At 35.5% G+C, this 23,746-nt stretch overlaps 5 protein-coding genes and 1 long non-coding RNA gene across 6 annotated transcripts; 3 read left to right on the forward strand and 3 right to left on the reverse strand.

Annotated features, from left to right (window-relative positions):
- LOC109946805 (glutaredoxin-C4) lies at positions 1,969–3,741 on the forward strand. The gene is made up of 4 exons (XM_020555656.1): positions 1,969–2,265; positions 2,599–2,672; positions 3,146–3,244; positions 3,350–3,741. The coding sequence occupies exons 1-4, from the start codon at positions 2,093–2,095 to the stop codon at positions 3,424–3,426; spliced, it is 423 nt and encodes a 140-aa protein (XP_020411245.1). The 5' UTR covers positions 1,969–2,092; the 3' UTR covers positions 3,427–3,741.
- Positions 5,429–11,756, forward strand: LOC109946833. The gene is made up of 5 exons (XM_020555796.1): positions 5,429–5,963; positions 6,046–7,317; positions 9,313–10,118; positions 10,942–11,264; positions 11,363–11,756. The coding sequence occupies exons 1-3, from the start codon at positions 5,527–5,529 to the stop codon at positions 9,917–9,919; spliced, it is 2,316 nt and encodes a 771-aa protein (XP_020411385.1). The 5' UTR covers positions 5,429–5,526; the 3' UTR covers positions 9,920–10,118; positions 10,942–11,264; positions 11,363–11,756.
- On the reverse strand, positions 10,187–11,179 carry LOC18793923. Its single transcript, XR_002269920.1, has 2 exons — positions 10,871–11,179; positions 10,187–10,483 (listed from the first exon to the last, which is right to left on the reverse strand). It is a non-coding gene; the product is annotated as an uncharacterized LOC18793923 (long non-coding RNA).
- LOC18793461 (homeobox-leucine zipper protein HAT22) lies at positions 16,729–18,247 on the forward strand. Its single transcript, XM_020555622.1, has 3 exons — positions 16,729–17,076; positions 17,239–17,318; positions 17,423–18,247. Exons 1-3 carry the CDS (start codon positions 16,729–16,731, stop codon positions 17,718–17,720), a joined length of 726 nt encoding a protein of 241 aa, XP_020411211.1. The 3' UTR covers positions 17,721–18,247.
- LOC18790969 lies at positions 20,877–21,656 on the reverse strand. The gene has a single exon (XM_007227057.1). It carries the CDS (start codon positions 21,654–21,656, stop codon positions 20,877–20,879), a length of 780 nt encoding a protein of 259 aa, XP_007227119.1.
- Positions 22,682–23,500, reverse strand: LOC18788758. The gene has a single exon (XM_007224498.1). The coding sequence runs from the start codon at positions 23,498–23,500 to the stop codon at positions 22,682–22,684; it is 819 nt and encodes a 272-aa protein (XP_007224560.1).

Below are 23,746 nucleotides of genomic sequence, written 5' to 3' on the forward strand. Positions count from 1 at the left end.
TTCTCCTTCACTCATTTTACTCCCGAACCTCCAAAATCTTAAGCTCACCATGAATACTAGGCTGAACATGTTAGTAAATTTATGTATTAAATACTCTCGTTTCATATGAGCTTTTTATTTATATGTAAAAATATCATATTAAAACAAATTATATTATTTGTGTAATATACGCATATATATATATATATATTTTCACCAACTAAAAATTAATAATATAAAAATATTATGTAACGGCTGAATATTTCACATAATGTACGTGTTCAGTAGTTTACTTAACGCCGAAGATTTCATTTAGTATTCTAAATCAAACCTGGTAGGAAAGTCATACATCTCCGCCAGTATAGGCAAGATGAAACGCGTGGATGCAATTTTGTTTATATAATTAATGAATATAGGTTCTTGACTCTTCAGCACGTTGTCACACTAATTCTGGTGAATCATACCTTTGACTTACAGCTAGAACGAAGCATACATGCAGTAACAAGACAAGTTCCCTCATCTCCCTCATGGTCTTACAATCTCCTTTCATGTCTCCAACCTCGTCATCTATTGGTTTTTTTTGTTTCTCTTTGAGTTCGTTGAAGAATTAATGATGAGACAACCCCAATAAAATATGGGTTCAAGCTTTAAATTGAATACAACTCATTGAACAAAAATAAACCCAAATCATGCCAATTATTTTATTCGGTTCGGTTTTTTATTTTAAGATTAAATTAGACCGTACTGAATTATGTCCACCCATACTATGGAGTCTTTATTGTGTATTTTGTTGAAAGAATTTTGTTGATTTTTTCAACTGTGTATATTCATTAGGCCTCATCATTTCGCCCGCGGACTCATGGGCTAATAGGCGCCTACCCTGTCAGGTCCGTTATGGGCTTTGAGATAGCCCGGTCCGCCTTGGGTCTGGCTAGGCTTGGGCTTGGGTGTCTAAAGCCCGACTCGATTAAGTCCAAGAAAGCTCGGCTCGGCCCGCCCACAAAAGCCCGTCCCGTTAGGCTCGCATACATATATAATTATGTATAAATACGAGTTTAGGTTTAGGATTATATTACTTAAATCACATATATAATTTGTTTCATTTCATTTACTTTTCTTTACTCATTCCTAGTTTATAATTAGATGATTAGCACATTAATTTGTGTCAATTATTAATTCAACAATTATATATATATATAAGATAAACAACATATCACATCACCAAATATAATCATATCACAAAACATAATCGTACCACCAAATATAATCACGCTTTTTTTGAACACATCACAAAATATTTGCATATTTATTCATACCATCCTTTAAAAAAATATTTTTTTTATACTTATTATTTTTTTTTAAAAATTATTTCTTAAAATGTATTACGATCTAATTATGTAATAACCTAAAAAATAATACTTGATTTTATTATTTTTGTGGAAAATCTTATAAGTTGTGTGACTTTATTGGGTGTTTTATGAATTTGGTTTGATGTGAAAATATTGGAATTAAGTGAGTTTAATCTCAAATTTGGACTAAAATGCCCTTATGATTAAGTTTATGATTTTTTTTAATGAAATAGGGCCCGTTTAGGTCCGGCTCGTTGGACTTAGCTCGGTCTAGCCCGATGGGCTTTCTCAAGCCCGGCTTATAGGTCGCGCTTGGGTTTTGAATTTTCTAAAAAAACCCGACCCGATATTTTCTCTCTCTTCTTTAAAGCCCGTCCCATTGACTAGCCCTAATATTCATACGTGAGTTAGGCCAATTGGTCAGGAAAGTGAGCCCATCCTTTTGCTTTTAAGTTTGAATCTCCTTCCTATAAATTATATTAATTTAAAGTAGTTTAGATTATAATCAAAGAAAAAATGCCGATAATTACGTTAAAATGAAAAAAACTGAAAAAAGAAAGCCTTGAGATTGATCTCACGTTTCGTCCACAAAAAAGACTGATGTCACGTGAACTTCCCGTGACATCTCACAGCCACTCGACTGCTCCGTCACTTTAACAGGCTTACAGCAAAAGACCGGGAGCTCTCCCCAACTATAGAATTCTGATTCTGAATAGTCTTAAGAAAAGCGCTTCAGTGTGCAGCGCCTGAGATCCGAACCTTCAATGGCGTCAAGCAAGAGTTTGCTATCAGCAACAGCCGCAGTTATATTAGCAACGTCTCTCTTCTGGACCTTTACTTCGTCTTCATCATCGCCTTCTTCGGCCGACTCCATCGCCTTCATCAAGAAGACCATCGATTCCAACAAGATCGCCATCTTCTCCAAGTCCTATTGCCCGTATTCTCTTCCACTCTATTTCCTTTCATTATTTCTTGTAAATTTGCATGCACATCATCTGTTTGACTTAATTCAGACCCATTTCCTAATTTCATTTAAAAATAATCTGGAATAGAATAAATCTTCGATTGATTTATGTAGAATGAGGCCTTTATTGATTTTGTTGCCATTGAAGGGCTTCTGGGTTTCAAAGAAATGACTATTAAAAATCGAATTTTGGGTTTTACACTGAAGAAGACAAGAAAAATGTTGTCTGTGATTTAGATTGAGCTTGTATACATTAAATTCGCTTTTTTTCCCCCTAATTTTTTTATTTATTTGGGTAATTTGCAGGTACTGTAAAAGGGCAAAATCTGTTTTTAAAGAGTTGAACCAAGTACCCTATGTAGTTGAGCTTGATGAGAGAGGTATAGTCACTTAAACCTTACCGATTCTGTCAAACTGTGCATGAAAAGACATAAAAAAGTGAGGAGCTTGTTGCTGAAATATGTGATTGGTGCAAAATTGACTTTATGGTAGAAACCAATTTGATGAAATGACACCTAATTAGAGTAGTAAACTTGTTGTTGAGTTGTATGAAGGTGCATTAATTGTTCAATCTTATAACTACTAGACAGTACAAGCTTGCATGAACTTCCAGATTTTGTGCTTAGAATTTGCTTTTCAGGATTGCAGGTTGTGAATGTGAGATATTAGCTTGAATTTGCTTTCAGGAGAGTAGTTTGCCAACTCAAAAATGCTTCTTGTAGCAGCACCCTTTTGACAGCTTTATGCAGTTTTCTTTGAAATTTGAAGGCGTATGTGCCTGTGTTATGTGCATATAACATGTACCATTTCCACGATTAGTTATTGATTGGAGATGGCAATGTGTTTCTTTCAGCTGACGGTCGAGATATCCAAGATGCTTTAGGTGAGCTTGTTGGGAGGCGTACTGTACCACAGGTGTGGGTGAAGGGAAAGTACATTGGGGGCTCAGATGGTAACTGGTTTTCCTTTCAAAATATTTTGTGATCATTCTCTTTGTTTCTGGAAAGTTGATTAAACCAGGGAATTGCTAACAACTGATAAATATGCTGTTTTTTAGATACTGTTGAAGCATATGAAAGTGGAGAACTGGCAAAGCTTCTGGGCATTGAGGTCCAGCATAGGGAGGATCTTTAAATTGAATCATCAATGATCAGAAACTGGTAGCTGAATTCGAAGAGAAGTTGAATGTAGTGCTTATGAAATAACTCCTTCCCTTACATGTGGGGGAGTATAGCAATCGCTTTTGCATTTAGCTTGTTTTTTTTTTGATCTTTGGATTACTGTATTTTAGTCTTTTACAGAGAATGATCGCTTGGATAAAATTGTTCTTGTAGTTGATGGACTGCTGTCTGCCTCTTCACCTCTACTGCGATTTGAACGTTATGTTTGTATTTCAGTATAACGTTTTCCTCTCTTTTTTCTCATGGATAAAATAGTCACATTGGCACTTAGTGAGACTAGTGCTCCTGTCTACTAAACATCAAACTTTCACTTAGATGTGGCACCGAGAACTTGGGTTACCTTCTCTTAGCTTGTATTATGCCTAATTGTGGAGCAAAATCTTAAAACAATTTTTTTTGGGCCAAGACCAGAATGTGATGTGAAATTGGTACTTAGGTGAAGGGGAGTAAATCTAAATGCTATTCAAGCAGACACTGCAATCTTTACACACTTTGAACTTTAACCAAATATGTTTATGATTGGTCAACTGCTAGTCATGTAAAATCATAACCAAGAACACACACATAGAGCATAATAATCTGTACCTGCAAGCTTAGAAGATTACTAGTGACAACCTAGGCACTCAGAAGGACTTGTCAATCTAGGCATCCCATGTGATAGCAACAGTTATGGTGAACGTGTGTGAAAACATCATACTCAAGTAAACAACAAATATCATATAATGATGACTAATCAACTGCAAGAACACAAACCCAAAAAATAACAAAGCTGCAACCCATAAATTATTCACCCAGAAACCCACCATTGAGAAAAACTGGGTCCATCAACCGACTAGGCAATCCACTAAGCAAAGAAGATTATTACAAAGAAAAACAAGCAAGCTCAAGAAATCCTAAATCTATTTAGGAAGATAAACTATACTCCTTTGTGCAATCTTTTTCTTCAACTTAGCAAAATCAGCAGCTTAGTCCTTCATGACAATGACAGCTCCTTCTTCAGCTCTGTCATCCCATGACACCAGCTAGCCTGCTCAAACTTAGACAGAAACCAAATTTTGGATTCAAGGAAAAATGGTCAATTTCTTCAAGAAACCATACTCTTGAAGAAATCAATCTTGAATATGACCTAGATGTATATGAAAGAATGTTTGTTCTATCTAGATGCAAATTTCATATTTCAAAAGCAATTTTCGAAAAATCAATTTAGAAAACTCATAGATGAAAATAGTGGTGTTCTCTTTAGGAAGAAAATAGAGCAAAAGGATGGAAGAAACCTGTTTAAAACCTCACCTCAAAATTGCCGGCTGCCAAATGAGGAATCATTTGGCTTTTACCCAAAAATTCTTAGGTCAGAATAGTACACATGGCAACTGAGAAAATTCGTAGAATAGGACAAAAAAGTTTGTTAGGATCCAGTTGGAAATCAATGAGTTGGAAATCCTATAGATGCAAAGTATAACTAGTCATACGAAAACAAGATGACTAGTCATAATCTTAAGAAATCTAATGAATGCAATATGATGCAATGCACAAATTACCTTTGCCAATATGATTGATCTTCCATAAGATAGCAGCCAGATAAGAACACTTAGAGAAACTATTCTTAATATAAACTTGAGCTTGGGTAATTACAATGTATGTCTTATTACAATATTGTCAAGGGAAGCTAAAAGAAAAAACTCAAAATGCATACACTTAACATGATGTCTTAGAAAGATGAGATATAGTTTGACAAGATGAAACCATTCTATTTTTATTTTCATCTCATGATCCGAACAATTCATTTTTTAGGTTATCATTCAAATGTCCCCCCTACAAAAAGATTAGCCAAATCAATAAATAAACACAATGTTTTTTATAAATAAAAAAATGCATATATTGTCGGGCTAATTTTGGTGAGAATGATAGAAAAATAAAATGAAACATCACCAAATAAGTAACGCATGCCCAAAACAAAACAGGAAAAGAGAAAACTAACTAAACGAACAAAATAAGCAAAGCAACGAAAGGTCTTTTGTTGCTGTTTGTCAAATCCCTCGTCTTTTGAACAAAAATGAAGAAGCATTGCAGCAAAAGAAAAAGGAAACCGGAATCCGATGACATTAGCGACGACGCCGCTTTCGCTGTCGTACTGGCAGCTCTGTCGTCTCCAAACCCCAACTCCCTCCGACCCTTAATCAAGAAATGCCTGAACAAACTCCGAAACTCCCTCACCAATCCCATCCTCTCTCTTCTCCCAGCTCTCCTCACTTTCAAGTCCCCCACCATAGCTTCCCGTGCCGCCGAGATGGTGGGGTCCGCCGCCCTCGAGTCCTTGGACATGAACCAGAGGATTTCTTCCGATGCTGGCATCATCAATGGCTTGCTAGCCGCATTGGGTAGCTCCAAAACCAGACTTCCAGTGGCTGCCTGCCATGCCCTTTTGGATTTGTGCACTACTTCAGTCGGACGACGTCGTTTTGCTCATTCATCTGCACTTCCCAGGCTTCTGTGAGTATGCTGACACTAATCTCGCTTTCGTTTGTTTTTCTTCTTTTTCAATTACTTGACTTGACATGTGATAGGATCTTAGTTTTGGGTTTCTTCAGGTTCATAAATCTTCAATGATTTCAGTGTCTTTGTTCTCTGTCTCTGTGGATAGTGAAGGTATTACCTCTCTGAATATTGGGTTTGAGGAAGATGAACTTCCAGTTCTACTTCTTAACGCTGCAATCATTCTTATCAACACCTGTAACATTGAACAATTGGAGAACATCCCAACAAACCTCTCCCAAGCGTTCTTTGCCTTTATGAGAAATCTGTGGGCAAAAGTGCGTAATGAGATGTTACAAAAAAACCCATTGGAGTCCACACAAGGGGAAAACTTGTACATTAGCAACATTAGAATAAGTCATATGGCTGAAAGCCTGTTTAGGCTTTCCATTCGTGCTGCTCACCGTACCAAGCCTTTGCCCTTTCATGTGGTTGAAAGGGCTATATTTGGTTTCTCTGAGTCTGGTTTTAAAGATTTCATGTCGAACCACTGGGAGGTGTCACCCTTTCTTGTGCGACGGGGGCTGTCAGAAGGGGATTTAGTTGAGGAGGATGATATTTTTGGTCCATTTGTAGGATTGCTAAACTCAACAGGAAAATTTCCTTCCTTTCTTTCTTCTATGCTTCCGAAGATGGTTTCTTGTCTTCCTATTTCTTCAGATGAATTGAACATCCTTACTTTCCTGGAAGAGGTGAAAATTAAATTGGGTTGTCCTCTAATCTGCCAGCAGGACGTTCGGGTTCTAAGAACAGACAGCCACCTGAAGAGGGAGGTGCATTTCTTTCAGGAGAGTTTGAACTCTTGCTGCATAAAAGATCCCCATTACTTTACTATTGAGGAAGTTTTAAAATGCCAAGAAGCATACAAAGAGGGTTATACAATTGCACTCCGTGGAATGGAGTTTCGCTTTGAGAATCTTGCTGCCATTGCAAATGAATTAGCATCTCTCTTTGGTCAGCCATCAGTTGGTGCCAATATGTACTTGACACCACCTAATTCCCAAGGCTTGGCTCGTCATTACGATGACCATTGTGTGTTTATATGCCAACTTGTTGGGACTAAGCAATGGAGACTTTTTCCTCAATCAAATGTGCAGTTACCTCGATTGTATGATACTCTTGATCGGCTACATGATTCAGAAGTTCAGAATTCAATGGCTGAATGCAAACAATTTTTGCTGAGGGAAGGTGATATTTTGTATATTCCAAGAGGTATTCTTCATGAGGCATGCACTGAAAATCTTAGTTTTGATGGATCTGATGGCTATTCCTTACACCTTACACTCGGCATCGAGGTTGAACCTCCTTTTGAGTAAGTTATGAATTGATGTTGAGAATAAAATAATATCTAATGATGATCAATTTTCTTAAATGCAACAGCCTTGGCTTATTTTATCAAATATATGCATGAAATGACTTGCAAATCCTATGCATAGTCCATGAGAGTCAAATATAGGACCATTGATTACCTGGTTACTGATCTCAAAGTTGCAACGAACTGCTCTAGTTTAGAGTCCATTCGTCCTTGTAATATGAAACATTGTGCATTTGCAGATATTATTTGTTTAATTAGTTGTTCATTAAAATATTAATGGGTATGTTGTTTTGGGGCCAGTATATGATTGATAGAACATTAACAAGTAGGATGTTTATTTGGTAGATACATGATTCATTATGTTGCAGAGTAGGAGGAGGGTATGTACAAACAATATTTTTTTAAATCATAAATCAGCTACATAGTCTCTAGAATTATTTGTTTTTCCTCCTCTTAGGTGGAATTTTTTTCAGGATTATAAGGGCATGTTGCAATGACGCTTGATTCAATGCCTGACCTACAACTTATACAATAAGATGGGTGGCCTATTCTAAATGTCTTGTGTGCATGAACATTACCTGTTTATCACAAAATATCTTGTACTTTTGTTTTTTGTATATGTCTATAATAATAATATTCTGTTTCAATACCGAGCTTGCCTATACTTCTAATACCAGTAAAAATCAGATTATTAGCATCTCAAGGATGCTCAATGAATGAGCTAGTAACTGTCTTGGGAACTGTATCCCTATCCACTTTACCTCAAGACCCCAATCACTGAGTCCTAAGCATTTGTGGGTACAACTTTTCTGCAGCAAGGGAATTTGATCTGTTAATCATTAAGAATGAGACTTGGGTCATCACAAGAGTTGGTCAATTATACAAACTATTGGAATTGCCAAGAACACAAGGATTTTATGTTCTAGTGAACTTTAATTCTTTGATTGACAATAAAGCTTTTTTATCTGCTTCTTTGTCTCTATGCTGTTGGTGAAGTAGATAGTCATGAAATTCTGAAATACTGCCTGTTGTGGCCTAATGGTGTCATATGGTTCAAGTTGGTATCATTGATATATCAGTGATACATTGTGAAATTATACTTGATGTTTTGATTTTAAAATTTTCTGTCTCCCCCTCGGTCCCAACTCCACCTTCTCTCTCAGCTCATACAATTTTTTCAAATTTCTCCAAAAAGGCCAATTTGATATTATGGTCCTTGCACACGTCAAAATAATTCTGTTACATTTTGATATGACTGTCTTCTGTATAGACTGGAAAATATTTTGATTGCCTAAAATAATTTTTCTTTGAAATATTTTTCTGAGGCTCAACAATGCATGTGGGCTGATCCACATTCGTGAACAAATCATATGGTATCGATTAGTAGACATCTTTTCTACAAGACAGAGAGACAAGTTCTTGGACCCCATGTGCATGGTAAAGCTGATGCCTTGACGTGCCTTATTTAATGTAATATTGGAGTATATTTCAATTTTTACCTTAACACTAAAGATGTGTCATAATCTACGTTACATAGAATAATACAATGAAACTACACATACACGTGCACACATGTGAATATCAAATTGATACTTCGTGATTATTGTTTACCACCAGGCTGTGATGTGTGTGATTACTATAAGTCAAGCACACACGTATTGAAAATGTATTTTAATTTTGCTGCGATTACATCTAAGCTATTGCTCTGTGAGTTCATCTCTATTTCACATAGGTTGATTGTCATTCTGTTTTGAATTTGAATGTGCGTACAATGTTTGGTCAAAATGTAGTTTTAATCCACTTAAGTATTGCCCATTAGACTCTATTTTTTTTTTTTTTTTCACTCTTGGATTTTTTTTTATAAAAAACCACTTTGTTTCAAATAAATTGATAAATCTGAAATCACAAGAAAAAATAAATATATGGTGATGAAGATTAGTATTAACCCTGCTACACTCTCTCACATACTCTGCTTCTCATTTTTAAATGCAGGTGGGAGGGATTTATTCATGTTGCATTCTTCAGTTGGAACGAGAACCAAAAACAAGCTCATAATTCTTTTGAGTCTTCGTCTGGAATTATTCATGATATATGTGTGAATTTGTTGCATGGTGCCATTGGGATGATCGGTGATTCTGATTCTACCTTTCGGAAGGCTTGCTTGGTTGCTTCAGTTTTTTCGCAATCACATACCCTTAATTGGCTTGATTTGAATCAGAGAGTCATTTTTTGTCAGCTGATTGACAAAATTAATACAGAGTCACACTTCTTGGAAGTGTTCACGAGCATAGAATTAGCAGTTCATAAAAACAAAGATCCATTCCAACGAATTAGATGGCTTGGATCTCTGAATCTGGAGGAGGAAAGCAGTCCAAATCATGACCAGTATATGCCTTTGATGGGAATGAAAAACTTGTTGTCATTATGTATTCAACACAAAGACAAGGTAGAAGCTGCATTCCAGCAGCTAAGATCTAGGTTTAGTAGTGAGGTGATATTTGAGGATGCAATAGAGAGCTATAAGATACTGCTAGGGAAATATAGGAAGGCCAGAAAGCAATATATGAATGGAATGATTTCACTCCATTATGAATTATGAGTTACCTCACATGTTAGCTACCACCTATCTGTTCTCAATTATAGCTAGTTCCAACACCATGAGAACCTGATGGACAGGAATGGATCAGCTACTTCTTGCACATTGAAATCTGATTCAACATGTTAATGAACCAGCTTCATACCAAATGTAACCAGCTTATGGTTAAAGTGTCATCGCCTTCTATAACTACAGCTCAAAGGTATGTAATGCATCACTCTTGACTAGGATTTTATTCTTCCGAACAACAGCTATGTAGGTAAAGGGAAATGATAAAAAGAAACATGAATACTGCACTGATAGTAAGGACAAATTTCATCAGTTGTTCTTTCCGATTATCCCATATTTAATGTATTGATGAGATATATAAATACATATCTGCATACATCTCAATCAAGAAGGCTAAGCAAGAGTCTATGGCTTGGGATGTCTGGGTGTTGGATGAGTAGTCACTCCATGGTAATCAATGTGATAAATAAGCTCGTCTAAATCGCTGTTGCTGTTTGCATAATTAGTTGCTACAGGAATTTCTTCAACCGTCGATGTTTCTGACTTTCCATCAATGACCTGCATGTAGCACAACCTCAATGATGGTTTTGGATAAGAGTAGAATATAAAGACAATTATTTATGTAAGAAAAAGTTCAGATAAATTATCTTAACCGAATTACATAGTTGTAGGCTACAAACTCGAAAATGAAAATAATATGTCTGAAACTAGCAGATTGTTCAGGAACTGCACATCATGATTATTAACCCATTGTGTCTTCTAAAGTGAATAACATGCTTGAGCAGGATTCATTTTCAAATAGAATTTGGCATGCTGTCTGAGAACTGAGAACAGATCCAATTCGGACCTTATATAATAGGTCAAGTTTCTCTCAGGAAAAACTTTCTGAAATGCCTGAAAATTTGGAAGGAGAATATTATTCATTTATTTGAAAGAAAAACCTACCTTGAGTTTTTGATAGACATGTTTGTTGTTGGTCAATGGCATGCTTAATTTTCTCATGGGTTTCCTTCCAGGGAGAAAAGCCAGAGAAGAGGAACTGATGTTGTGGGAAGAAAAATAGAGAACTGCGATGAGGAAACATAAGATGATGATGTACAAAGATTTCATCATTTATACAGCTGAAATGAAAACTTGCTATACTTGGAGAGGGAAAAGTTGGAGCACCAATATATATAGTGCTTTGCAGTGCGAGAGAGAGAGAGAGAGAGAGAGAGAGAGAGAGAAAGAGTGAATTATTGATGAAGGGACTGGGGAAACATGTCTGAGCCCATGCTTGTGATTCTGCTGCTTATGAAAAGGAGAGAGGCCAAAAACCAACCCAGAAGAGTGTAGACAGGTTTGTCCCCGTGCTGTTTCCAAATTTACTCACTTTGAAGACTCACTTGTGGCATTCTAACCGTGAAAAGTAAGTCCTTTTTCCCTCTGGTGTTGCAGGGCAGGCAGGCAGGTAAAGAGAAAGAAAACTGAATTCACGTTTGTGTTTCATAACAAACAAAGCCACTCACGATTGAATCATCATCCATGTTTTGTCCTCATCAATAACGGCTATTTTTGGTCATGTCACTCTTTGCCTCTTGTCCCCACTCTCAATATTTTGATTGTTGGAGGCATCTTTTTTTGCTTTTGTTTTTGTTTTTCAATATGCAATTTCGGATGGTTTTATTATCAAATCAATCCCTGGCCCTCGATGTCGTTTCATCATTCATATTTCCAGTTTATATTTCATTTTTTTTTTAAAAAAAATTAGCTTTTACCAAACAATCGGTGTTCCATTTTTACTGCCCGCAGAGTGTAGATTTCAATATGAGCTTTCATATTTATTTCTTTAGGCAAAGAGTTGCCTAAACCCATCAAAGATTCTCCACAAATCGCAAGACTTGGTACAGATTCTCTTCTATGATTTTGTAGTGGCTATGAGTCAAGGGTCTTAAAGCTTGGTGCATTAATTTTAGGCTTTGATCGAGAAGTGTATGTCAATTTAAGATCAAATCTGTGGCCCTTTTGGTAGGGTCTGATGGAAAAACTCTCACATAAAGTCCAAGGGAGTCTACCTGAGTCATTAGTTTGATAAAATCGAACAATGCTATTCGTACAACATTTATTTATCAATTTTACACTTTTTATATATAAAAAAGTATTAAGTAATAGTTTATGCTACAATAAAGAGGGGGTTTCTAACACACACATTAATAAGGTGTCATGTGAGTTCAAACTTGATACCACTGATTTGTAAGTCAAAGTCTATTTTCACTTTGACTAGCTTCCGTTTGCCATCAATTTTACACCTTCTAAACAAAGAATAGCTGATCAAATTTGTCTAACAGTAGTGAGACTGCTCTCTGATGCAAATCCCTCTCGGCGCGACCTCAGATTAACCGCTGTGGTTCACCAGCAATCAAATGGACTTTTTAGTTTTATCATTTGACAGCCCAAATTTATAGAACATCCCCCATATCTATCCAACATGGGCCTGTGGCTTTAGCATTGGGCTAACAACAAAAATGGCTATAAATGACTCGAATCAAGACGAATATCATTTGTCAATGAGGTCTAGTTTAATTGAAAATGACATTGACTTAAAAACTAGTGATCTTAGGTTTGAATTTCATGTCCATTTGACAGCGTGTTTGAGAAAATCCCCTCATCTTTCTTAACTATGGTAGAAAGAAGAAGAAAAAAAAAAAAAAAGTCAAATGCCATTGCGTTCAAACTTATTTATCCAACATTAAGTTCATTTGACTCATTTCATGTACGAGTTGCGTTTGAAAAAAGCTAAAAAGAAGTCTAGTTTGTTGTAAAGAAAGTGGTGAAGTCCACATAAAGAAAAGAAGGAAATAATAGTCAAAAGATTAATGATGATGTTGGGTAATGAAACCATCCAATTTGCCTATAAATAGGCTTGCTCATTCAATTGTAGAACACACCAACAAAGAAGAGAGGAACGAAAGGAAGAGTGAGAGGAAAGAAAAGAGAATGAGTTATATTTGAGAGGAAATTCTGTCAGTGTAAACATCACAAGTGCAAATACAATTCTACTCCTAATATTCAGTGATACTTTTCATACTCTGATTATTTTATTTTTATAACACAACTTAAGTTATAATAATAAGATGGCCTGATTATATAACATGATCTTCAAGCTGTGCAAAGTAGTCAATCGTGAATAATTTTTTAAATATAAAATGTAATGTTTAAGAATGAAATACATTTCCCAATGAAGGTTCGTCGCCATAGGTATATGGCAGCGAAATTTGCCGGGTTTTATTTTTTTTATTTTTAAAATAGTATAGCCGGATGGCTATATATTTTTTTTAAAAATGACGGCAATACTATTTATTAAAAAACAAAAGAGATCCGCCTAGCGATTAGGCGCCACATGTCAAAATAGGTATACTTTTTTTCAGAACAGCCGCCCGGCTATACTATTTTTAAAAATCAAATTTTAAACAACCCGGTATAGCCGACCGGCTATACCAAACAAGTAACGCTCTGAGTATAGCCGCGCGGCTGTACTATTTTTTATATTAAAATTTCAACATCCAAAGTAGATACCGAAGTATAGAACCACTCGACGGATAGCTAATTAGAAATACATATTGAAAACTTCATCGGACATAGTAGAGAGTAATACCACACAATCAATAGCTAGCTAGAAACGCATATATATATGGATTGCCAACGACAAAAATCCTAATTGCTTACCCATTTTGTGATGATGATATTGATTCAGTTGCAATATTGGGGATGTTGGTGAAGGCGGACACATGCTTGGACTCTGTGGGTTCCTCCTGTGAAGGCATTGACTGCAACAAAGCATGCTTAGAGAAGCATCCTGGTAGCAAGGGAGCGTGTGACCAATCAAACTTGTGCACGTGCTTTTACGACTGTCCACCACAAAAGACATGCAACGATGGTTTGGGTCCTTGCACTCATGACTGCAAACGAGATTGTTGTGCTAAAAAATGTGCAAACAAACATCCTGCAGGTGTTGGAATTTGTGACGATAGGCTTTGCTTTCAATATGTCCCGTGTCAATGCGAGTATCCCTGTAATTAGCTAGAAATGTTTCTAAGTATACATTAGAAACATTTGGAAGGCTAATAAGAGCATGAAAATGATAAGTATGAAACAATATTGTGTTTGGCTTGTTTGAAATTTTCTCCTTTTTTTTTTTTTCCTCTCAAATTTTTGGACTATGAAGCACTGTAATTTTCTTATAACCCTCGAGTTCGTATATGTATACAATACATTTTTAACGCTACGATACATATGCGTTTAGTATTTTTTTCTCATTACACTACGATACAAATCACAATAGTAGGTTGACAAGCTCTACCATGTGTGGTCATGGTAATATATAAATTTTATTTGTATTTATAAGTTTTGGAGCCTTTTCTGAAAGAAAAATAAAATCACAAGCTCTTATAATAGATTGACAATTTTGAAAAGTTGAGTTTACACAGATTTGGAATTTCATCAATGTCATTATTATTAGGCAACAATAAGTCGTCGTGATTGACAACCGTTGTGCATAGTTGATCATGCTTCAGATCCAAAGAAAGTTTGTAATCGAAAAGTCTTGAACGCTCCAAAATTTTAGCCATGAGGGCTTCAAATGAGTGCCCTAGCTAGCTTCCCTTCTTGTGTATGATTTGTCAATACGTCATGGAAGCTCCTTTTTACAAAATTAGCCCTCATGGCTAAAATGAACTTTATTTCTAAGAAGAACAGATCAATACAATCAACATCACTTCCTTACTAAGTTGCCTAACTAAAGAACCCTAACAACAATGTGTTAGTTAAGTAACCAACTGATTAACGAAATCGCACCTCAACAAATGAGTAAGCAACCCAATTAACCCATGATTAGCTCACTAAGCACCTTCTTTTGAATACCACAATGTTGAATAGGACATGTATATGGATCAAGTATACTTATCACAATCACTTAATGAGCAACCCTTATTTTAGTATATAGCCTCCCTCCCTATTAAGTCATGATGTTAACTTAAAAGTTAGGCTGACGGCGCATCCCTAATATGAAAACATGTTGCTGCGTAGAGCCGTTCCAGTTATTTATGACATTAATGCCGCACTTTTCTGATAGAAATAGAATGACCAATCATGTCAAAGATTTATGTATATATAAATTACAATATTCCTTCTATTAAAGGATTTTTCAAATAATTTTATTTGAGGGATACCCTTTAGGGTACTGTACGAATTTTTTTTTCAACAATTCAAACCATCTATTTTTTAGGTCTTCATTTATAGATCATCCTTGTAAAAAATTAGATAAATCAGAAATCGTTTCGAAATTCAATTGTGTCCTACAAAATTAATGAACATGGTGCTTCAAGAAAATACTAAAATTTCAATAATTCAATTAAGTGGTTAAATGATATTGGATTCAAGTGATTTTTTGTAGAGATGATCTTTGAATGAGTATCTACAAAATAGAAAGTTTGGATTAGTAAAATACAATACGGGGTGGGCCCTACAAAAGTGTCCCTCAGTTATTCTCTTATTCGGATGTCCGCATATTATTATTGTGTGGATGTCATTGTAAATAGAGAAGAAAGTAAAGAGGGATAATAGAAAATACATAGCGTCCGCACAATAATAACGTGCGAACGTTATATATATATATATATTTATCCTTTTTCTTTTGTCCAAATTATTGTCTATTTTGGTCCCATCCCTCTTTAATTAGAATCATATCCGCTAAAAACCAACTAATTGAAAATCGATTAGCAAATATTTTATTTTCATCATCATTATTTTAGCTTAATCAAGCACATTGAGTTTATTTATTTGATATCTATACCATACGGTTTTCTGTTTGACGAACTTTTAGTCAAGATGATACGTAGGTCATCATGACGATATTCGCACTTGAAGAAATGTGCGATGTCCTCCTCCCACCCAGCCACATGCAATGTAGTTTAACGATCTTGATTTAGATTTGTCATCAAATCCTATAGGTTACAGTCTTACAATATACCAACCTATATATATGAAGCTTCTGGTCATCTAAACTGTAGACAAACACAACTTAGTTGACAAAATTAGAAGATTTTTAATTACAATACAACATGCCGAGTATCTAATTAAGTGACAAATATAATGGCTAAATGCGATCATGCTTCTTCAGCTACACGTCTAGGTTACTTTGTGATGTTGTTTATTGATTAAAAAAAAATAGAAAATAATAATGGTGGGTTGAAGGGGGTTTCTAAAAGATTGACCCAAGTTGGAGGAATGGCACTTGCACTTTTTAGTGTTTCTAAACGTCTGAATCTCTCATTGTGTTTGGTGGGGGAACCGAAATTCTGCAAATTATTGAATATGCGTTATTTTTATTTATTTTTTATTTTTTATTTTTTATTTGTGAGTGGACATGAGTATTTAGAACAAGAAGTTGGACCAAGAAAAGACTAAATTGTTGTTATGAGAAGTCAACTTTGTGGAAGGGAAAGAAAAGTCCTGGTGATCATTACGCCATGGAAGTCCTGAAGTCAAAACAAAATGTGGCATTGAAATTTGAAGGAGGTTCTGGTTTCCTAAAAGGAGTCAAAATTTTAACGCATTCCTTTATTCTATCATAATAATATTAATATACTCTACTTTTCATTGGTACATTAAAACGGGTCATTTGGTGTAATTCCTCAATCAAAAATATTATGACTAATAACTGATTGAAATTCAACTCCCACAATAAAATCTCTTTCAAATCCCCTCTTTCCCATTTCACAATTATATTCATCTCTCTCTCTCTCTCTCTCTCTCAATACTGAAACATGGGTGGTGATGAGGAAGCATGCAACACAAAGCTAGCTCTTGGACTTGGTGTGGGTGAATATGCTTCAAGGCAAGAGATGAGGAAGAAGGAAAATCCTTCGGTTTGCTTAGACCTCTCTTTTGCGCTTTGCCCAAAACAGGAGGTTGCTACCTTGGGTTATCACATGGAAAATCGATCGAGTTTGAGGGCAATGGATGAAGATGAAGAAAGTGAGAGAAGTATTGGTACAAATAACAAGAGTATTATCATGAACAACAAAAATGGTGTGAGAAAGAAACTGAGGCTCACAAAAGAGCAATCCACCTTGCTGGAAGAAAGCTTCAGCCGCCATAGCACCCTTAATCCGGTACACATCTTTCATTTCAGCTGAGATTTAGGCATGCTCTTGATTTAGCTTAACCTCTAATTAACTAGAGATTGTCAAGAACTGCTACATAAATATTTTAGTTCCTTATTTATTTTGTTTAACTTTTGAGTTCTTAATTAATATTGGGACTAAATTATGTAGGCCCGGAAACAGTCACTTGCTGAGCAATTGAATCTGAAGCCAAGACAAGTCGAAGTCTGGTTTCAGAACAGAAGAGCAAGGTGACTCGTCTGAGCAAAACGCTCTCTTGTCAAACAGTCTGACATATTATATATATTGTCTATAGACACGACAAATTAAACGAACGAATATCCATATATTGCAGGACAAAGTTGAAGCAAACAGAAGTAGACTGCGAGTTCTGGAAGAAACGCTGCGAAAGTCTTGGCGATGAGAATCGTAGGTTGAAGAAAGAATTGCAGGGGCTAAAATCGTTAAACAAGAATGAGGCATCGCCATTGTACATTCAAATCCCAAAGGCTACAATGCTTTCAATGTGTCCACCTTGTGAGAGGATGGTAAAAGCTCATCACCATAACCAAGCAGCTGCAAAGAACACAGAAGATCTCACTGTGGTCCGGAAGAGTAATAAATTGCAGGGCGGCTTTGACGGTACAAATTAACTAGGGAGATTTGGAGGCTATAGCTTCATAGCCATAACCATAACTTTATATACAAGTGCAAGAAATTAAGCAACAAAAGCATTGATCATGTTGATCAATCAACAACTACCCACATGACTAAATTGAATGCATGTGTTTCCAAAGAGGGGGGGTCCAAGTGTTCTGCTAATTAAAAAATAGGGTAGCTAGAAAAAGAATTAATGTTATATTATAATTTCCTTTACAAGGATGTATTTGATTTGCATGCACCTTTTTTTTTTATTTTTTAAAAACCATATCAACTCCCTCACAAGCACAATTGTAAGCTATAGGATCTTGGTATTGATATTCTTTTGGCATGTTTTTTCTGTTCTCTAATCATTCTAGGAAATAAGGATATGTCTCTTTCAATCAATCTTCTTTTTTGTTATATATGGTATTTAATTTTTCAATTCACATATTGTTATGATTTGTATCTGATCTCCATTTATGACCAAACTATGCATTCACATATTATATATTCCTCAAGAACTCAGTGATACATAAAATCGATCTGCACATATATATTGAACTAAGATTTTCTAGTAAAGTAAGGAATGCCTTTTTTTTAAGTGATGAATTTTTCACTTCTATTTTGTCCACTTACACTCTCTTTTATTCACTTACACTCCCTTTTATTTTTCAATACTTCTTTTATATTATTAAAAGCGATAGTAATTTTATTGATAACACAGAAAAAAGTACAGAGTAGTTGCAATGCCAAATATGAGTACAACATCTTCAATGACCAAACACAAAAATAAATTGGTTTGCTCTGGAGAGAATTACGCATGCCAGAAAAACCTAAAAACTCCAATTTGGTAGACAAGAACTATCTGTACTTAGACTTACAATACAAATCCACTGCGCAAAGGCAGTAACGGCAAATCCACATCGAAAATTCGAACACTAAATACATACATCAGCAAACTCCTATTGAGTTTCTGAGAATTATTAGACTAAAACAAACACAGAAACAAGGACACCGCACCACTTCCTCTCCAGCAAGTGGACAAAAGAGGAGTGGGAAAATCAGTTTCTTTTTTTTAATAATACAAGTGATATTAGGGGAGGGAGGGTTTTTTCACACACACACTATCAAGGTGTTATGGGAATTTGAATTTAAGACCACTGATCTGTAAGTCAAAGTCATTTTTTCCTGAATTACATCCTGTTGGTGGAGGAATGACTTCTTCCATATAAGGGTAAGGAATAAAATATTTTCCGTTGAATATTTACCAAGATGATGAGTCAAGAGTTGTCTGGAGTTACTGGTGCAGTCGTTAATTTTTTATGGAACTTTACCAAATTTGATTACTTGGTGCTCATGATGAAAATAATTCACAAACTATCAAGGACCCGTAACGCCCATTGCATTCTATTTATCCTGTACTTTATTATGATAAAGTGGAAAATAAAAAATAAGAAATTGGAAAGGTAACGGTGGGTTAATTTAATACTCAAGACTTCCTAAACAAACAGTAGAAACTTTAATTAGATTCTTTTTTATATTATCTGAAAACATTAATTCGATTCTAAAGAGAATTGTGATGGAGATTAAACTATAAAATGCAATGATGGATTGTCCTATACTATACTAACCTAGTACAGATGCATCTTTAAAAAAAATCAATAAATTGTATCACTGGGTTCGATTTCTCCTCTTTCAATATCGTTTATATTTGTTAAAAAAATTGTCATTAAATTGAATAACTCAATAATCTCACCTTGTTACAATTGTGTTTATAATTATCATAGACACCACGTATTTGACATTGAAAGTGCACCTCAAACATCAATCAGAGCAAACAAAAACAAATGGTACATCATGATGTATAAAAAATTCACAAGATAATAATTACTTTTGCATCTTACTTATGACGTATTGTATGTGTCAAACCCAACTTGAAGTCTTCAATGTAACCCCACCTCTGTTGGATGTGCAAATTAAGTAGCGAAAGCATTTATATATTTCCCAACCATAATTTGAGAAAATGAGACTAAAAACAGCAACAAAGAAAGAAGTCAAGAATTTTATTTTCTACTTTTTACAACAAATATCATCCTACTCTCAAAAGTTACTTTAACCTAGGGCTGGAATTTTAACCTAGGGTGGGAAAACATTATTAGAAGTTGGAGTCAAGAGGGTTTCAAACCCTTGACCTCCAACTCATATGGTCAACATTTTATCACTGCACCAACATACTTCCTTATTTAAATAAGATATTATTAATGTATTTAAGAGATCAATCGGATAGAATTTTAAATTAAAAAATTTAATTGTTAGACTTACCACTCTAATTTTTTAAGAAAAAAAATGAAGAATTTACATGTCCAAGTTAACTAAAAATTTATCATTGGAGATAAATAAATGATATCAATATAAACTTCAATATTAAAACAATATAAAATTTAAGGCTAGGGCTATTTCATTCAATTCTAAAGAAAAAAAAAAATCAAAGAGGTCTTACAAAATTGAGTTTATAGCGAGGGACAACGTGAGATGCAAAAAGTGAGTTTATGAAGAAAAAAAAATGGGTTAAATTGAATTTTGAAGAGCAAGATGGAATTCGGAACTATCTTTTTAAGGGGTGAAACAGTAATTAATATGTGAATTTTACTCGGGCATTAAATTCAAGGTTGGATCGTTGTCCTTGAAAAAAAACTGCAACTTAAATAGAAATCTATGTGAATTGTAGGCTTTATATTGAATTAGTAGGTACAAAAACATGTACCACATGTCTAATGAACAGAAAAATCATTACTTTGTGCAGTAAGAAGTGAAATAATTGACGAAAAAGAAAGTTATAGAGCTCATCATTTTCTTCAAAATTATTTGACTGTAGACATAGCCAAAATAGTTGGCAAGCCTCCTAATTACCAGATTAAATGAATAAGGAGCCTCCTAATCACCATGATCTGGGTTTTATGTATGCTAATTAAACTACATATGTAGGGGTGGTTACCAAACCCAACTCTATATATCCACAATCTTCAAGAGGCTCTTTTTTTTTTTGGTTAAGTATTTGCAATTCATCCAATTAATTTCAAAAATAAAATTCAATACCCTTTTATTCATCAACTAGACAATTTAATTACATTGACAATTAAAGCACCAAAAAATCTTAACATGCAACATCAGTTTTTGGATGCTCTCAGCTTCTTTGCTTTTCTGAACCTAGCTTGCTTCTCTTCTTGCTGAATCAATAGCCGCTCTTTTTCATCCTCCTTCCTGCCAATTCTTTCACTTTTCCTCTCTTCTCTTAGAATGTCATCAAAGGTGGACACCATTACACTATCATCATCCTCATCCTCCTCTACCCTAAAGCGCTTACGATGTCTCTCCTTCTCCTTCATCACACAAGAAGGCTTCTTTGGCCTCTCTTTCTCTTCCGGATTTTGCTTTCTTACAATCTTCAAATCTCTCCCAGAACCTCTTCGTATCCCGCCGAAACCCGGATTTCTTTCTTCACTTGGCTTTGGGGTAGACACTTTACCAAGTGCAGGTTCTCCTTTTGAAGATTTCGGAATTTCGGCATCGTCTGAGAACAAAAAGGAGTAATCCCGGGACTCTTTTATGCTTTTACACTTGAGTTTCAAATCGACAGGAATCTTGAGGCTCTTTTTACCCTGGTCTTGGGAATTTCGAAAAGCCCTAGATGCCAAAACCTTCAACTCCGGCATTAAAGCTTTGCTTTCTTGAATCACTCTCTGCGCAATGGCATGGTGCGAGGGCCCAAAGAAGGATCCGAAGTTGTCACAAGGCATCTTGTTCTTCTCATGAATCGAGCCGTCACGAACAGACACCACCACCTCCTCGGCATGATTGTTTCTGATGCGTTGTTTGAGTTGCTGCCTTAGTTGAAGAAAGTCCAATTCCTTCTTCGTAGAAGAACGGAAGATCAATCGTGCCCCCATCTCTACAATATTCAAACCCTAACTTGGTTTCAAAATCACAGGGATGATGATGAAAGGAAGAGAGTGTGTTTATTATTGTGATTTGCAAAGGGGTCAATTCTCTATTTATACATGAGCTTTGTCGGTTAGTGTTTCCAAATCCGACTAGGACTAGGAGATTTTTTATATATATATTTTTGCAAGCCAGCTAAAAGAGCGCCTGTTTTTTTGGGTTTCCATTTTTTCGAGTTTTTGTAATCAAACTTTATAGCGGCAAAATGGAGAATTTCAGGAGAAAAAGGTAGGTCCCAATAAAATTCTCCATTTTGTCCTTAGTAGGAAAAGTAAAAAGAATGGTTGAATGGGTGATTGGTAATTTGGTATAGGAGGAACCGAAGTCTTCAATGTAACAGTTGTACTAGAGTAAAGTAACCCACCTCTTTTCCATGCCATGTGCAAATTAAGTGGCAGAAACATTTATATTAACTAGACAAAATAAACAGCTAAAGAGAGTGATGAATTGTGCTGACATGGCATGTGGGACTCGTTGGTTTTCTATGTATAAAGCTTGAAGCCATGTATGAATTTAAGAAATTTTAATTTATATACAAAAATAATTTTTTCAAATTTTAAAATTTAAAAAAATTTAAAACTGCAAGTTTACACTCTCTAAGAATTGTAGGCTTTAAGTCCTCTATTTTTATTTTGATAATTAATAAAATTTTCCTCGTATCATGTCGAGATTTCTAAAAGAGAATTGTAGACATTATATTGAATAGATAAGTATAAACCCACAGGGGCTCTCTTACTTAACATATGTATAGCTCATGTCTAACTACATATGACAGCCACATTAATTCAAATTCTTTTTTAATTTTTTTTAAAGTATTTGAAAATCATAAAATCCATCCTATTTATTTCAAAAACACAAATTCACATGTGAAAAAAAATGTGCTTTTATTTATCAACTAGACAATTTAATTACATAACAAACAATTAAACCAGAGAAATCTTAATCCAAATTCAACATCAGATTTTGGATGCTCTCAGCTTCTTTGCTTTCTCAACCTAGCTTGCTTCTCTTCTTGCTGAATCAATAGCCGCTCTTTTTCATCCTCCTTTCTGGCAATTTTTTCACTTCTCCTCTCTTCTCTTAGAATGTCATCAAAGGTGGACACCATCACAAAATCATCATCCTCCTCCTCCTCCTCCTCCCTAAAGCGCTTACGACCTCTCTCTTTCTCCTTCATCACACAAGAATGCTTCTTTGGCATCGGATGTCTCTTCCCATGAACTAGTCTCTCTTTCTCTTCCAGATTTTGCTTTCTTACAGTCTTCAAATCTCTCCCAGTCCCAGAACTTCTTTGTATCCCGAAACCCGAACCCGGGTTTCTTTCTTCACTCGGCTTTGAGGCAGAATCTTTACCAAGTGCAGGCTCTTCTTTTGAAGCTTTTGGAACTTCGGCATTGTCTGAGAACAAAAACGAGTAATCCCGGGACTCTTTGATGCTTTTACACTTGAGTTTCAAATCCGTCGAACGAGATTTTGTTGTGGCCGAGGCAGGAATCTTGAGGCTCTTTTTACCCTTGTCTTGGGAATTTTTAAGAACCCTAGATGCCAAAACCTTTAACTCCGGCATTAAAGATTTGCTTTCCTCGATCAATCTTTGTACAATGGAATGCTGCGAGGGGCCAAAGAAGGATCCGAAGTTGTCACACGGCAACTTGTTCTTCTTATCAATCGAGCCGTCACAAACAGACACCACCTCCTTGGCATGATTATTTCTGATGCGTTGTTTGAGTTGCTGCCTCAGTTGAAGAAAGTCCAATTCCTTCTTAGTAGAATGGACACAGAGTGCACCCATTTTTGCCCAACTGTTGATATTTAACCTAACTTGATTCGAAAGCAATATTTTCTCACAGTGATGAATGAAAAGGTAGAGAATGTGTTTATTGTGATTTTTGCAAATGGCCAATTCTCTATTTATACACAAGCCTTGGCGGTGCTAAGAGTATAGGTTTAGTATTTCCTAATCCGAGTAGGACTACCAGGAGATTTTTACTTTTCTTGCTTAACAAGTAAGGGTTGGTATTTCCTAATCCGGGAATCA

The sequence above is a fragment of the Prunus persica genome, chromosome G1, assembly GCF_000346465.2.
Source record: "Prunus persica cultivar Lovell chromosome G1, Prunus_persica_NCBIv2, whole genome shotgun sequence".
NCBI classification, from domain to species: domain Eukaryota; kingdom Viridiplantae; phylum Streptophyta; class Magnoliopsida; order Rosales; family Rosaceae; genus Prunus; species Prunus persica.

Coding starts and splice junctions, on each gene's coding strand:
- LOC109946805 (XM_020555656.1), top strand. CDS start 2,093: ATGGCGTCAAGCAAGAGTTTGCTATCAGCAACAGCCGCAGTTATATTA. Junction 2,266..2,598: donor TTCTCCAAGTCCTATTGCCC/GTATTCTCTTCC, acceptor GGTAATTTGCAG/GTACTGTAAAAGGGCAAAAT. Junction 3,245..3,349: donor GTACATTGGGGGCTCAGATG/GTAACTGGTTTT, acceptor GCTGTTTTTTAG/ATACTGTTGAAGCATATGAA.
- LOC109946833 (XM_020555796.1), top strand. CDS start 5,527: ATGAAGAAGCATTGCAGCAAAAGAAAAAGGAAACCGGAATCCGATGAC. Junction 5,964..6,045: donor TCTGCACTTCCCAGGCTTCT/GTGAGTATGCTG, acceptor ATAGGATCTTAG/TTTTGGGTTTCTTCAGGTTC. Junction 7,318..9,312: donor GAGGTTGAACCTCCTTTTGA/GTAAGTTATGAA, acceptor TTTTAAATGCAG/GTGGGAGGGATTTATTCATG.
- LOC18793461 (XM_020555622.1), top strand. CDS start 16,729: ATGGGTGGTGATGAGGAAGCATGCAACACAAAGCTAGCTCTTGGACTT. Junction 17,077..17,238: donor GCCATAGCACCCTTAATCCG/GTACACATCTTT, acceptor TAAATTATGTAG/GCCCGGAAACAGTCACTTGC. Junction 17,319..17,422: donor TTTCAGAACAGAAGAGCAAG/GTGACTCGTCTG, acceptor CATATATTGCAG/GACAAAGTTGAAGCAAACAG.
- LOC18790969 (XM_007227057.1), bottom strand. CDS start 21,656: ATGGGGGCACGATTGATCTTCCGTTCTTCTACGAAGAAGGAATTGGAC.
- LOC18788758 (XM_007224498.1), bottom strand. CDS start 23,500: ATGGGTGCACTCTGTGTCCATTCTACTAAGAAGGAATTGGACTTTCTT.